Source organism: Fusarium poae, chromosome 4, assembly GCF_019609905.1.
Source record: "Fusarium poae strain DAOMC 252244 chromosome 4, whole genome shotgun sequence".
In the NCBI taxonomy this organism is placed as follows: Eukaryota; Fungi; Ascomycota; class Sordariomycetes; order Hypocreales; family Nectriaceae; genus Fusarium; species Fusarium poae.
This window is the reverse complement of record NC_058402.1, coordinates 7,690,097-7,702,457: the sequence shown is the minus strand read 5'-3', so window position 1 is coordinate 7,702,457 and position 12,361 is coordinate 7,690,097. Positions and strand designations below refer to the sequence as shown.

At 42.4% G+C, this 12,361-nt stretch overlaps 3 protein-coding genes across 3 annotated transcripts; all 3 read left to right on the top strand.

Moving 5' to 3' along the window:
- Positions 1–1,149: 1,149 nt before the first annotated feature.
- FPOAC1_012603 (uncharacterized protein) lies at positions 1,150–2,742 on the top strand (the record flags this gene model as incomplete). The annotated part of the gene is made up of 1 exon (XM_044856953.1): positions 1,150–2,742. One exon carries the CDS (start codon positions 1,150–1,152, stop codon positions 2,740–2,742), a length of 1,593 nt encoding a protein of 530 aa, XP_044704266.1.
- An 805-nt stretch (positions 2,743–3,547) lies between these two features.
- On the top strand, positions 3,548–5,503 carry FPOAC1_012602 (uncharacterized protein; the record flags this gene model as incomplete). The annotated part of the gene is made up of 3 exons (XM_044856952.1): positions 3,548–3,574; positions 5,034–5,337; positions 5,394–5,503. 3 exons carry the CDS (start codon positions 3,548–3,550, stop codon positions 5,501–5,503), a joined length of 441 nt encoding a protein of 146 aa, XP_044704265.1.
- Positions 5,504–9,530: 4,027 nt separating this feature from the next.
- On the top strand, positions 9,531–10,628 carry FPOAC1_012601 (uncharacterized protein; the record flags this gene model as incomplete). Its single annotated transcript, XM_044856951.1, has 1 exon — positions 9,531–10,628. The coding sequence occupies one exon, from the start codon at positions 9,531–9,533 to the stop codon at positions 10,626–10,628; it is 1,098 nt and encodes a 365-aa protein (XP_044704264.1).
- Positions 10,629–12,361: the final 1,733 nt, after the last annotated feature.

The following is a 12,361-nucleotide window of genomic DNA, read 5'->3' as shown; positions in this document are numbered from 1 at the left end:
TAAGCTTATATAGACTTTTTAATATTATTTCTAGTTTTTAACTCTTTATATATAAAAAATAAAGCTTATAGCTAAAGGCTATTAATTTAACCTTAGTAAAGCTATTTATCTTCTTAATTATATAAAGGTTAATAGCCTTTATATATAACTTTTCTAATATTACTATATTTTTATAAGACTTAATAGATCTCTTAATAGTCTTAATATTAAGATTAAAAAAATAGCTATTATTAATAAGTCTTAATTTAAGGACTAGTATTATATTATATAAGACTTATAAAAGTAATTAGTAAGATACTATAAGGGATTAAGATTAATTAACTTTTATTTTACTATAGATATTTTAAATAATTAATTAAAATTAAAAAAGAAAGAAATTATTACTATTTATATAGTTTAATAGAAGTTTTTTTTATTTATTATTAATATTATAAAGTTTAAGTAATTACTTTATTAATTATATTTATATTAAAAACTTTATCTTAAGAGAAACTATATATAATTCTTTAATTTATATAAATAAATAAAGTATTATAAATAACTTTTAATAAAATTAAAAGAGTAAAAATAATCTTATAATTATATATTAAAAAAAAAAATAAATATAATAATTATATAATTATATAATTTTATTAATATTAATATTAATATTAATATTAATAAAAAATATTTAATAATTAATTTTTAAAAAAAATAAAAGCTTTTATAATAATTATTATAATTTTAATTTTATAAATTATAATATATACTTTTAAATAAAATTTATATTAATATTTAAATTTAAAAACTATATTTTTTTATAAATTAATTTTATATATATACTTTAAGATTTATACCTTAAAAATTACTTAATAAAAACTTAGCAAGTAGATAGCTCTAATATATCTGACAGATACAGTGAAATCCATGCTAAGCTAAGTCTCCTGGTTTCCACTTTTATAGGTAAAACGGGTCTGGTTTTTTGAAGCGGAGTTGTAATGTGGGATTGAGAACGAATATAGAAATTAGAATTCCGGCGAGGAGTCACTCAATCAGGTCGCTTACACCCCTAGAAAAGTACCAACAAAAAAGTTGATTAAATGCTCGAAATGATCCTCTCCTCCTTAATAAGTCTTCTCGTTCATTTCATTTCAACTTCCTTATCCGATCATGTCTTCTCCTGACCACCCAAAAGAATCTCCGTATGAGAAATTCATTCACACGCCGATTAAATACTACGAAGAATACATTCCCGTGACAATAACAGGGCCAGATGGTACTATTCTATACGAAAACGCACTCTTTGGCCTACTTCATGAGATAATTCGCCGTGACGACGTCGACTCTCTCCAACAATATCTCGCCATTGCTCCTGAAGCAATTGGAAGCGAGGACTACGATGGTCCGGACTATTACTCTATCTTCCAGTTTGCACACGAAAGCGGGAGTTTTGGCGCACTTCGGTTCCTACTATCTCACCAGAAAACAGTACCCGAATGTGTGAGCTACAGGCAAGAAATGTGGCCCCTCCTGAATGAAGCTGCACACAAAGCTGATGTGGATTTTGTACGATTTTTGCTTGACAACCAGCCAGCGTTTGCTAGTATCCATGAGCGTGATGTCTTTGGATGTACCCCCATTCTGGAAGCTGCTAGCATCTGGCCAGGTGGTTACGGCGAGGTGACAACCCGGGAGCCATCAGTGGAGAAAAGCGAAGCTGTCATGAACTTGTTGTTAGACTGGGGTGCTTCTCCTTCCGACGTTGTTGTACACCCCGAGCGTACAACCCACACTGTGCTGACATCGGCTGTACGATGGGCAAGCCCAGTGCTGGTCAAGAGGCTTATCGATGGTGGTGCTGATGTTCATGCCAAGGTAACAGCACGCCATGTTGGGCTCGACTGTGATCATATTTACAACATGACTGCTGTCTCTTTTGCGGCGCTCCATGCCAACTTCGATGTTATCCAAACTATTTTCGACTATCGAGGTGTTGGAGTCGAAATTCGAGATATAGTATCATTTCGCGACAGTAGTGGTAGCTATCCACTTCATTGGGTACACCGCGGCCATATGTCTCGTGGGCAAAGACCTTACATGACAGAGGCCGAAAGAGGACAAACGATTCAGGACGTTATCAAGTTTACTGATCTGCTGATCGATATCGACCGCTCGGCAATCAACATGCAAGACGATCTCGGCAACACGCCACTACACTACGCCACAGAGCATCCTCTTCGAAACTATAAGCAATATAATTCAGTTTTCGAATTACTTTGCAGCAAGGGCGCTGACGCAAGCATACGAAATAATAGAAGGGAGACACCGTTGCACACCATCCTGAGCCACGCCTTCACAGCCGACAATGCCGACACCAAAGCACTCAATCTTCTATGTACCCACGGCGCCTGTGTCAGAGACAATGACGAGGATGGAAACTCGCCCTTACATCTGGCATTGGCTGAACTAGGCCCAGTCGACGTGGTTTCTTTTTTGCTGGAGCAAGGGGCCGACCCCAACTGTATGAATGTGGAGCACAACACACCCCTTCACCTTGCTACTTCACATCCTCACCATGGGCAGGAGTCGAGGAAACATCAAGACGATGTTATTAAAATGGTGTCCGAGGTTGCCGGAACTGTCGGTGTGAATGTACTTCTGAACGGTGAGGGAAAGACGGCGCAACAACTAATCCAAGAACAGAAGAAGCTAAGGGAAGAATATGATATTAGATGGCTGGAATTGCGAAAAGCGTGTGCTTAGGGAATGTTTCATCACTGTGTCTAGATCACGGTAGCTTTATTACCTAAGAAGGAAGAGACTTTTACATACAATATTCCCATAGTTGCCGCTCTATCGCAAGATCATCCTTAAAGTCCCCGAAAACTGGAAATACCCGGTCCATAATCCTCAACCACCGCCTATGAACCCTAGTAACAAAAAGAGCCTTTGTGTACTCCCAATAATCTGGGAACCAGCCAGCGTTTTCCCAATCCACTATGCCAGAGATTCTAGGGTTATGCATTAGGATATTTCTCATATTTATATCCCCATGTGTAAAGACAATCTTGTGTCCCGATTCGTGTGCGACGCGTGGAAGTGCTCCGGTCTGGAGCTTTTTGTTGAAGTCTTCCTCGTTGGCAAAAGGTTCAATTAGGTCGCCTTTTTCTTCGTCATAGTCTTGTCCAGCAATCATGCGGTAGTCATAACAAGGCCCTCCAACCGCGTTGCAGATAGCATGACGTATACTATCTGGCTTGGAAATCGCTCGAAGCTGGCTCAGATATCCTTGAAGTTCATGAATGAAGGCATCCACGTCACCATCGCTCATGGTGTCCAAACAACTACCAACGGGATGCCCAGGAAGTCGAGTTGTCAGCAGGTAAGAATCGTCTGAACTGGAAACGAGATCCAATGGACGTGGGACGGGTATATGCGTAAGTCTACGCAGAGACTGCAAGGTACCGTACTCACTTGCTAGACTTTGATGATTTCTTTGCATGGCCTTCTTGAGATATATGCCAAAGGGAAGCCGCTGCACATTGAAGCTGCACGACTGTCCGTACAAATGAGCGCCAAGAAACCAAAGTCCGCGGTAAATTTGTACTCTGACTAGAGATGGCGTCAAACGACAAATCGCCGAGAAACATACGGCGCCATATTCGCAAAACTGATAGAAAACTGATACATCAGGCTTGAGGCTGGCTGTTCGAGGCTTGTGTTGTTTCTGGACAATGGCTATAGAGACTTGATACCATCTAATAGCATGTACAAATCTTGAGAATGCTTTGAGTGAGGATATGTCTGGAAGAGGGATTCCAGACTCTGAACGATCCTCGAAGCGGCCACTTGTGACCGTGTAGATCTTGTCTAAAATTGATGGTCTGTTTCGATCACCAATGAAGACTTGGCAAACATTGTACTGCATTAGAATTAGATAAACCTTCCAAGAGATCAATAACTGTAGAGGTATATAGAGACCTACAACAGGATCTCCTTTAATAAAAATGAAGCTAAAATATCCATTCGAAAGCGCGATCGCGGCAGAACGGCGGACGAGCCAGTAGTTCTGAGGACCATCGAGCTCTTTGGCGTTATTGAGCAAGTCATTGTAATCAGAACCAAGGAAGACTTGAAGCATTTCGAATTGAGACTATTGTTGTGACTATTAGTAGCCATCATGTTAGTCATGGAGGAAAGGGTATTACCTTGCTGAGTGTTACCTCGCTGAGTAAAGAAACAATGCGGGGTATAGGCATGACGATCAATGGATCGAAAAACGAAGTTTTCAGTCGAGTGAGACAGCATCTGTCACTATCTCTCGCTTGGACCTTGGATACGATGTCTTTGTTCGGTGACGGCTGCTGCAATGTTCCGCCTATCCGTTTGCCATCAGAATGAGATGAAAAGTCAAGATGAAGGCATTCACTTACAGGAGCAAACTATGGACTTCCAGTCAGATAGCAGCGATGCGAAGTCAAGAAGCCCCTGGTCTGACGGGCAGTTTTGGAAGATGTATCGGGCAGAAGCATTGGGATCGGCCGAGTCCTCGAGAAAACATTCAATCAGTTGGTTGTCGGGATGACGCAAGTTTGAAGTATGGATAGTATTAAGAGCCTCTTGCAGTAAAAATCTTTCAGTGATCATTGCAAAATTCTTTGCGTGAATACTCGAAAGTGTTTAGTCATGCTCGTTGATACATGCAGGATGTTGTCTGAGAACAATATGCATCTTTGGTACCGTAATGGGCTTAGTGTAGGTCACGTGCCGGCATTTTGTTGTCCAGATACAAGCACCAACACTGCTGCCTGTTCTCGATATTCTTTTTCTTTCTTCTGTAGCATATTACTATCTGACTTTAACTTATTCTTGACGCTTAACTTTCTTATTAAAGACGCTTTTCTAAGCTGAACTTGAGTGATTGATACTATGTCTCTTATTGGAGACCTCAGCACTACATCCCTCTACATTTCTCTTAGTTCCCGCCCAAAACCGGGAGAATATGTGAATACACCCTTTTCTCCCTTCACTCAACTCATTGTTAACTTTGGAAGCACTGGGGAATCGTTGTTACGGATGCCGCTGGCAACTGCACCCTTCACTATGCTTCAAACCGCGACGGTCCTTGGCATTACGAGGCGAAATATGGCGACCCATACCGCTTCACACAACTTATTACCCTCATATTATTATCGGACATCAAGAATCATGATATCTTAGAGCGTGTCATAAAGAGTATTCCGGCAAATGGCACCCCCTCCGGAAGAACTGCAGAAGCTTTCAATTGTCGCACCTGGTTCAAAGATGCGCTTGTTGCACTAGACGAAAGTGGAGCGATTGTGTTACCGGCAGATATAGGTACGCCGCCACTGAAGCTGAATGGCGTTCAACGACTGACAATGGCCTTTGAATAGAATCAGTAGAGCAAAAGGCTATCAAATGTGGACTCGAGTATGCTGAGTTGAGTGAGGGCGGTGGCGGGGCGACTATCGATAATGATGCCTTCGAACCGCGTCAAGGGTGACAACAGTGTTAGTGTTATAATATGACAGAAAGCGAGGACGTTCTGCTTAAGAAGCAGACTGGACCCCGTTCCTATTTGTCTCTAAAACAGACAATTTCGTTTCCAGGTCGTTTTTATTTAGTAGTCTATGCCAAAGTATCAAACTCAAGACTTACCAACAAGGCGCCTCGCTAAATCTAAACGTCGCAACACATTACAAAGGGATAAGACTGTTAGTCCGGGGTTAACGCAGGGATGAATATCTTAATTCCTAAAAGTGACTAGCTCCCTACCTACCCTGCAGGGCTATCAACTGTTTATATTTGGTAAAATGGCGATTTACTAATATTTAGAAAGAGTCCAATGAATGCACAGAGGTCAGCAAAACATAGTGACAGCGGTAAATAATTGATTACACGTTTTACCGAAGAACACAATGGTACTTTCTATTTTTTAAAGCAACTATAAAGAATCACTTTAATTATCAAAATCTAATTAAAATAAAATCGCATCTAGCCATATCTTAGGCATATAAGTCAGACCAATGTATATATTACATAACTAAAGAGACCACTTTATCTGGTTAAGAGCTTCTATACTAATTAATAACATTATCATCGCGTCTCCTTATTCAGAAATCCTTACACTATTTCTATAGACTAAAGCTCTCTCTAACATTTCTATAAGTCCATCCATATCAGAAGAACTTATGGCTATAATAGCCTTGGGCAACCATTGCAATTCCTACAGGGGTAGCCTTTTACTTTCCTTTCTCAATATCAACGCTCGAATATCTGGTGATTATAGAAACAGACGTAAACTAACTCTTTATATAGTAGAAGAGGCTAGTCCTTTCTTCCTCCTTGATACTCTTCATGAATTCGTCACATCTAACACATAGCTCGGGTATATGTCGCGGAGTAATGATATTCCGTCATGTCATTCTAGCGCAGGTTTAAAAGAGATCAGGGGCGCTCTCAATCTGTTGTCATACCAACAATCAAGTTTCTATATACCGTGCTCCTTCCAATGCCACCCAAAAATGACCAAGCTTTGCTTAACACGTAGATGCGGCGTTTGCCATTTCGACTTTTACGAAAAGGATGCAATTATTGCTGGCAAGTATCACCATATTAGAATTGTTGTAGCAAGCCTACTGATATGGAGCAGTCAGACCCGACGGGCAGGAATCTAAGCCATTTGAGTATCGGTCAAATGCTAAAATCAGCGATTCAATTGGGCTTATTTGGTGCAATGCATGCCCCAGTCCTTGCCTTCATGAACGCGACCAGGCCATCGGGTGCCACTGCATTTGCCAGAAATTCCTGGCTCCTGTATCTCTTGCTAGACTTCTTCAAATCGCTGCCTATACCTTTGAGCCTACTTGGGATCAAGAACGAAAACGGCGCATATGGCTTCTGCAGACTATGACGTCGAGGCTCAAATTATCAGGAACACTGCCAGCTGAGATACGACGAGAGATAGCTCAATATCTGCTTCAGGAGTACGCCGTGCAGACAAACAGACTGCTGCTCAGGTGTCATGAACCATTTAAATCTTCTTTTACAGTTACATTTCCTTTTACTGAAAAGTATGTGAGCTACGAGGGTGAAAAGTACCTCAACTCTCTTGTCAATATGCCCCAAAGGAAGCGCAAGCGCCAAGTACCCATTGCTGTCTATGTAGCCGAAGACCACCGTGGTATAAAGAGATTGATTTGGACTGAATCCGAAGATCCTCCACGTATTAGTCAAACACCTGGTGTGTTCTGGAAGGGATTGCCGATTCGAAACTCGGAGGGGCTTATGGAGTTCTATACCAATGTAAGAAGTCAATCCCCCAAGCTTTCCCAAAAATACATGGGTAGAGTAGAATGGTTGAATAATACAAAAAATAGGGAGCCTTATTGCGTCATTTGTCATCTCGCGATAGTTGTGTTGAAAGGAGCACACGCACTTTGGATTCCTTTGCTATTCCGCGTCATCCTCTAAAGCAATCGCGGAGTGTGAACCTTTACGGGATCAACAACGTGGCACCACGGCGGATGTCTATATTCCAGTACAACCGCCCCGAAATTACCGGTTTCTTAGTCTGTTGTAACCCTGGTCCTATTACCCTCCATGCTCATACGCCAGGAGAAGATCTGTCGTTCTACCATTCGACTCCTATTTATTCGTCATGGATCTATGTGCCCCTTGAGCGTGATGAAAAGATTACAAGCATTTGGATACGTCATCCCAATCCCCTGAAGAAAGTACTGGCACTGGCTTTTGGGACAGACAAGGGACATCTGCACATGTTTGGTGCCCAGACGACACCAGCTCTATCACGTTGCAAGTGGGAACTTCTGGATATATCGAATGGAGAACCTAATCACTTCTTTTTTGACTCACATCCATCTACTATGAGCGGCCTAATATTCGACTCGAAAGCGCCGAGACAGAACAGAATCTTCGATGCACCCCAGCCCGTATCTCCGCATCCGGATTTGCGTTCCTGTGAAGACTTTCATTGGTCTCAAGCCCGCGTGGAGAACATCGTTGCGGTGACTCCATGCCGTCGAGTGAAGGAAGGGTCAACCAAATTTATAGGTCTTTTGCTGCATTATTCAGATGGAAAAAGAGAGTCTGTAGGACAGGTTCGCATAGATAGCCTTAGTCCCCCTCTCGCTATTGGATCCTCCTCAAGACTTTACCTCGGCTTTAACACGAATGACGAAAAACGTCCTTATATAGCCAGGATTGAAATATCCGACGCGCATCCGGATCAAACAGTGGATCTATGGTTCGAAGTGTGCTGGAATGGTATAATTGAATGGTGGTATTCATACCGACAGTGCCAGATCTGGCAAGATGGACGTCGAAGTCTACCTACGAGATGTTAGTAACTTGGAATCAAGTTGGGGAACAGCATTCATATACCATCGCGGTAGCTAGAGCACGAGTAACACCAGGGAGTGTGTGAGCTAAGGAGAATATCCCTCTTTTTTACCGTTTCTATTAATAAACTAGACTTGACATTAATATAACCATTCTCTTTGCGTAAACACCCTCATCAGGTCATTATTAAAGGACGTTTAGGGCTGAAGACAGCGTTTATACCGCTCACTATCCTCTATGATCTTTTAGATGCCCTCTCTTCATCTTTATTACAGCTAAAACTTACCTCGGCATGGCAGTCCGAACGTGTTCTTCATATACGAATCATAAGCACCAACGGCGTTCTGCAACGGTCCAACCCTAGACCAGGGTATCAATAAAAGGTCACTTCACACGCAACGGTCCAACATGTGCAGAGTCGCAAGGTGGGTATATCATCGGCTTGATGAAGTACGCAATAGAAATTAAACGTGGTGGAAGCTTGTTAGGACGCCGAGGCTGAATGGGGAGCAACTGTTCACGACCTGGCCAATGCCTCGCTTTTACCCAGTACCAATCAATTCCTTTTCCTTTCACTCAATCGATTTTAATATTAGAAGGACTTACAGGCAACACGGAGCTGTGGGGCAAAGGCCGATAGCGATAGATAAGAACTCGGTCATAAATATCCAACATTAATTGCCTCAATTTCTCCCACTGGTACATGGAAAGATCATAATGATGAACGACAAGTATACTTCATTGGGTAAGTATATATCTGTGTCAAGCAAAATGTGCCAACAAGCCTTGAGTAGCGGAGGATGTTTTTCTGGTTTCGTTAACTCGAGAGAAATGAAATATACTAAGCAAATGTAACAGGTATTCTCGGAAGATACTATACTGTCCGACATGCCCTAGGACAATATCGTTCAGCATGCGTGACCGCAACATACCATGTGGCGTCAGAATGTAAAGCTGGAATACTGCTAGAGAAATTCCACTGCGCTCTAGAACTCAGTCTCCAAGCCACGATTCAACAACACTCTGCTTTGCTGTACGGCCTGTCGGATAAGACAGAAGCTGGTGTTGGGTTATTCAAACAACTCGGCCAGATTGATCGACAGGACATCTTGAGGACTTTCCATAGTAGCGACTGTATCTCCATCACTGATGAGACAACGTCGGATACGATGTTATCACGTTTACTCGAGGACGTCCATGAAGAGGACTGGCTTATCAACAAACCAGCATGGAAGGTCATCGTGTTAGATCATTTTCCAGGCAACTGCGATGTCCTCGATTCTACTCCTAGAAGGATTGATATTGCATTTCTTACACATCACACTATTGCTGACGGACTGAGTGGCATTGCATTCCATACTTCTTTAGCAGAAAACTTTCAGAGGCTTTCAGCAAACGTCGCCAAGCCTATATGGCCAATGGCTTTGAGCGAACCTGTTGCCGCTCCAATTACTCTTGAGGAGTGCATTGACTGCTTTTCATGCACTTGCGCTGTCTGTACTTCTGGAGTCGATGATCGCAAAGCTTGGATAGGAGCAAAACAAACGCCTGATGCCACATTCAGATCCATGGTTCAAATCGTGAACATCTCAGCGGAACGTCTCGCTGCTACGCTTCGGAAGTGCAAGCAGGTGGGAGTTACGCTTACTGGATTTCTTCATGCGGTCATATGTACGTCTCTCTGGCATTCTATCAAAGACTATGTCCCTGGAATCCGTTCTATTACGCCATTCTCAGCACGAAATCACACAAAGACTTCAGCAAGGGATATTGTCAATCATATCTCTTACTTGACAAGCTATACATCCCGCAAGGAGCTAGAAAGGCTGAAAGATCTTGAGCTTGGGTCCAAAGAAGAGTCAGAGTACATAATGGAAATGGCAAAGTCTTTCAGTATTGACGTAGCCACCAAGGTCGGAGACTTTCCTCACGGAAGTATGGCTACGAACCTGAGTAAAATCTCTGATTTACTACGTCAGTATCAGAGCCAAGGTCCGGCGGACAGGAGAATCTCATATGAGTTGTCCAATCTTGGCTTGGTATCCAATGTTAAGCCGCGGGAAGGTGGTGGTATGAAACTGGAAAAGATTATCTTTTCACAGTGTGCAAGTAGTGTTACCCCAACGCTCGGATTCAGCTGTATCAGCACGAAAGGTGGGTCTTTTGTTATGAGCGTTACGTGGGCGGAAGGAGTTGTTGAAGAATCGTTGGTTGATCAAGTTATACGAGAGTTGCGGGGCCGGTTTGTGGATGGTGGTGAAGATTGATAGAAGACGCCATGTACAGCCGCATAAAACAAACTGAGTTATCTGTTGACATTCATGGAGCCATAAACCAAATATTTTAACCTTCAAATATGACTAGGGGCTAGTAGTGTAAATACAGTCATTATACCACGTGGGCTCTTCCACTTTTAAATTGTTGCAGAACGAGATATTAAATAGAGAATCAAGAGCCGAACACACCCACTGATTAGGAGATACAGGAACTGGCGTTACAACCGGTGAACCACAAGCTATAGTGCATGAAGATAATAATCACTCGACTATAAATACCATGTGATAACATAAGATAAAGATGAAAATGGACCGGAGTTCATTTGTTGAGTGTCTTCGTTATCTCCCCATTCGGGATGGAGCCTCGAGATTGCCCAAGGTTGCTAGACGCCTTATACTGCAAGTGCTCCAGAAACAGGAAGGTAGCAAATGTCTATATTATTCCTGGAGATTAGTATCGAGTTGGCCAAGGCTATAGACTTTGCGCTGTGGTAATCCCTTCCTTCTAGAGCTGTAAAACGATTTGAAATGAGATTTACAGGGCTCGGTCGTACTTTTGTCATAGTAGAAATGTAACAGCCCGTTAGCAGTTTATTTAATGAAAGTGTAACATATAAACCACTACATTCATCTTAGGTGGCTATACAGCGATTTTAAAGGTGTCGTGTAGTTAGACCGCCAAGCCAATAACTGGGTCAATATCAGCCTTTGACAAAATGCAACATATTCACAATGTAGATCAATTTCCATATATAGATTCAGCAAATGGCTGACATTACTGCGGGGCCAGCACATACCACTCATCAGACAGCACGGTAGACAACCAATCCCATTGCCTATTTGCGACTAAGCGCTTGACTGCAAAGGCAGAAGGTTGGATCATCATGGGACTCCCTCTGTCCTCCTATCAACGATGACAAAAGGAGACGCCATGAACGGAAAGTGGGGAGCTGAAAAGTCAGGCTCAGCAGACAACCCCACCCTCCTAGTCTACCTCGCAAATTTAGACACTTTTAGTTAAGATCGGCCCGTTCCGAAGGTGGTCCGTTAAACTTTCTTTACTTGGGCTACCTGGAGACACGGCCACTTTCCTGAACATCGGCCATGCTCCTCCTGTCTTTCGGTATCACGTTCTAGTGATACATTGAAGTTTTCGATTATTTCGTTGTTTGTCGTGCAAAAACATCAACAACATCATGGCTGACAGTTGGTGGGATGACTTCTCAAACAATCTCGCTACTGATCTTGCACCTCTTGTGGCTCTTTTTGGCGAAAACCCAACGAAACAGTATCTCAGCGAGTGTTTGAATGTTGAGGATATTATCCTTTTCTCCGTTGCTCCACTAGGGGTTATCACCGCTGTTGTTTCAGCTATTCGTGTACGTGGGACACCATCATTGAGGGCTTTCGTGGGCAGAGCGCAAGAGGGAGCTGGTCTTGCTGAAGTAGAATTGTGCTCATCTACAAGTCGCGATGTTTGTGAGCTCTATACCAACGGAGGAATTGCCCGGGTCTTTGGCCGACCAAAATTACTGGAGATAGTGCATGATCCCAAGGCGTCATCTAAGGAATTATTTCCTTCATCAGGCGATCAACCGACCGCGGGTCTATATTCATTCCAGGAGTACTTGAAAACCGAAAGAGGTCATAATGACTGGACTAGCTCCTCGAATGATCAAAGATCTTCTAGCACTACGACTGAGTCCGGCATTACTCATGGGAAA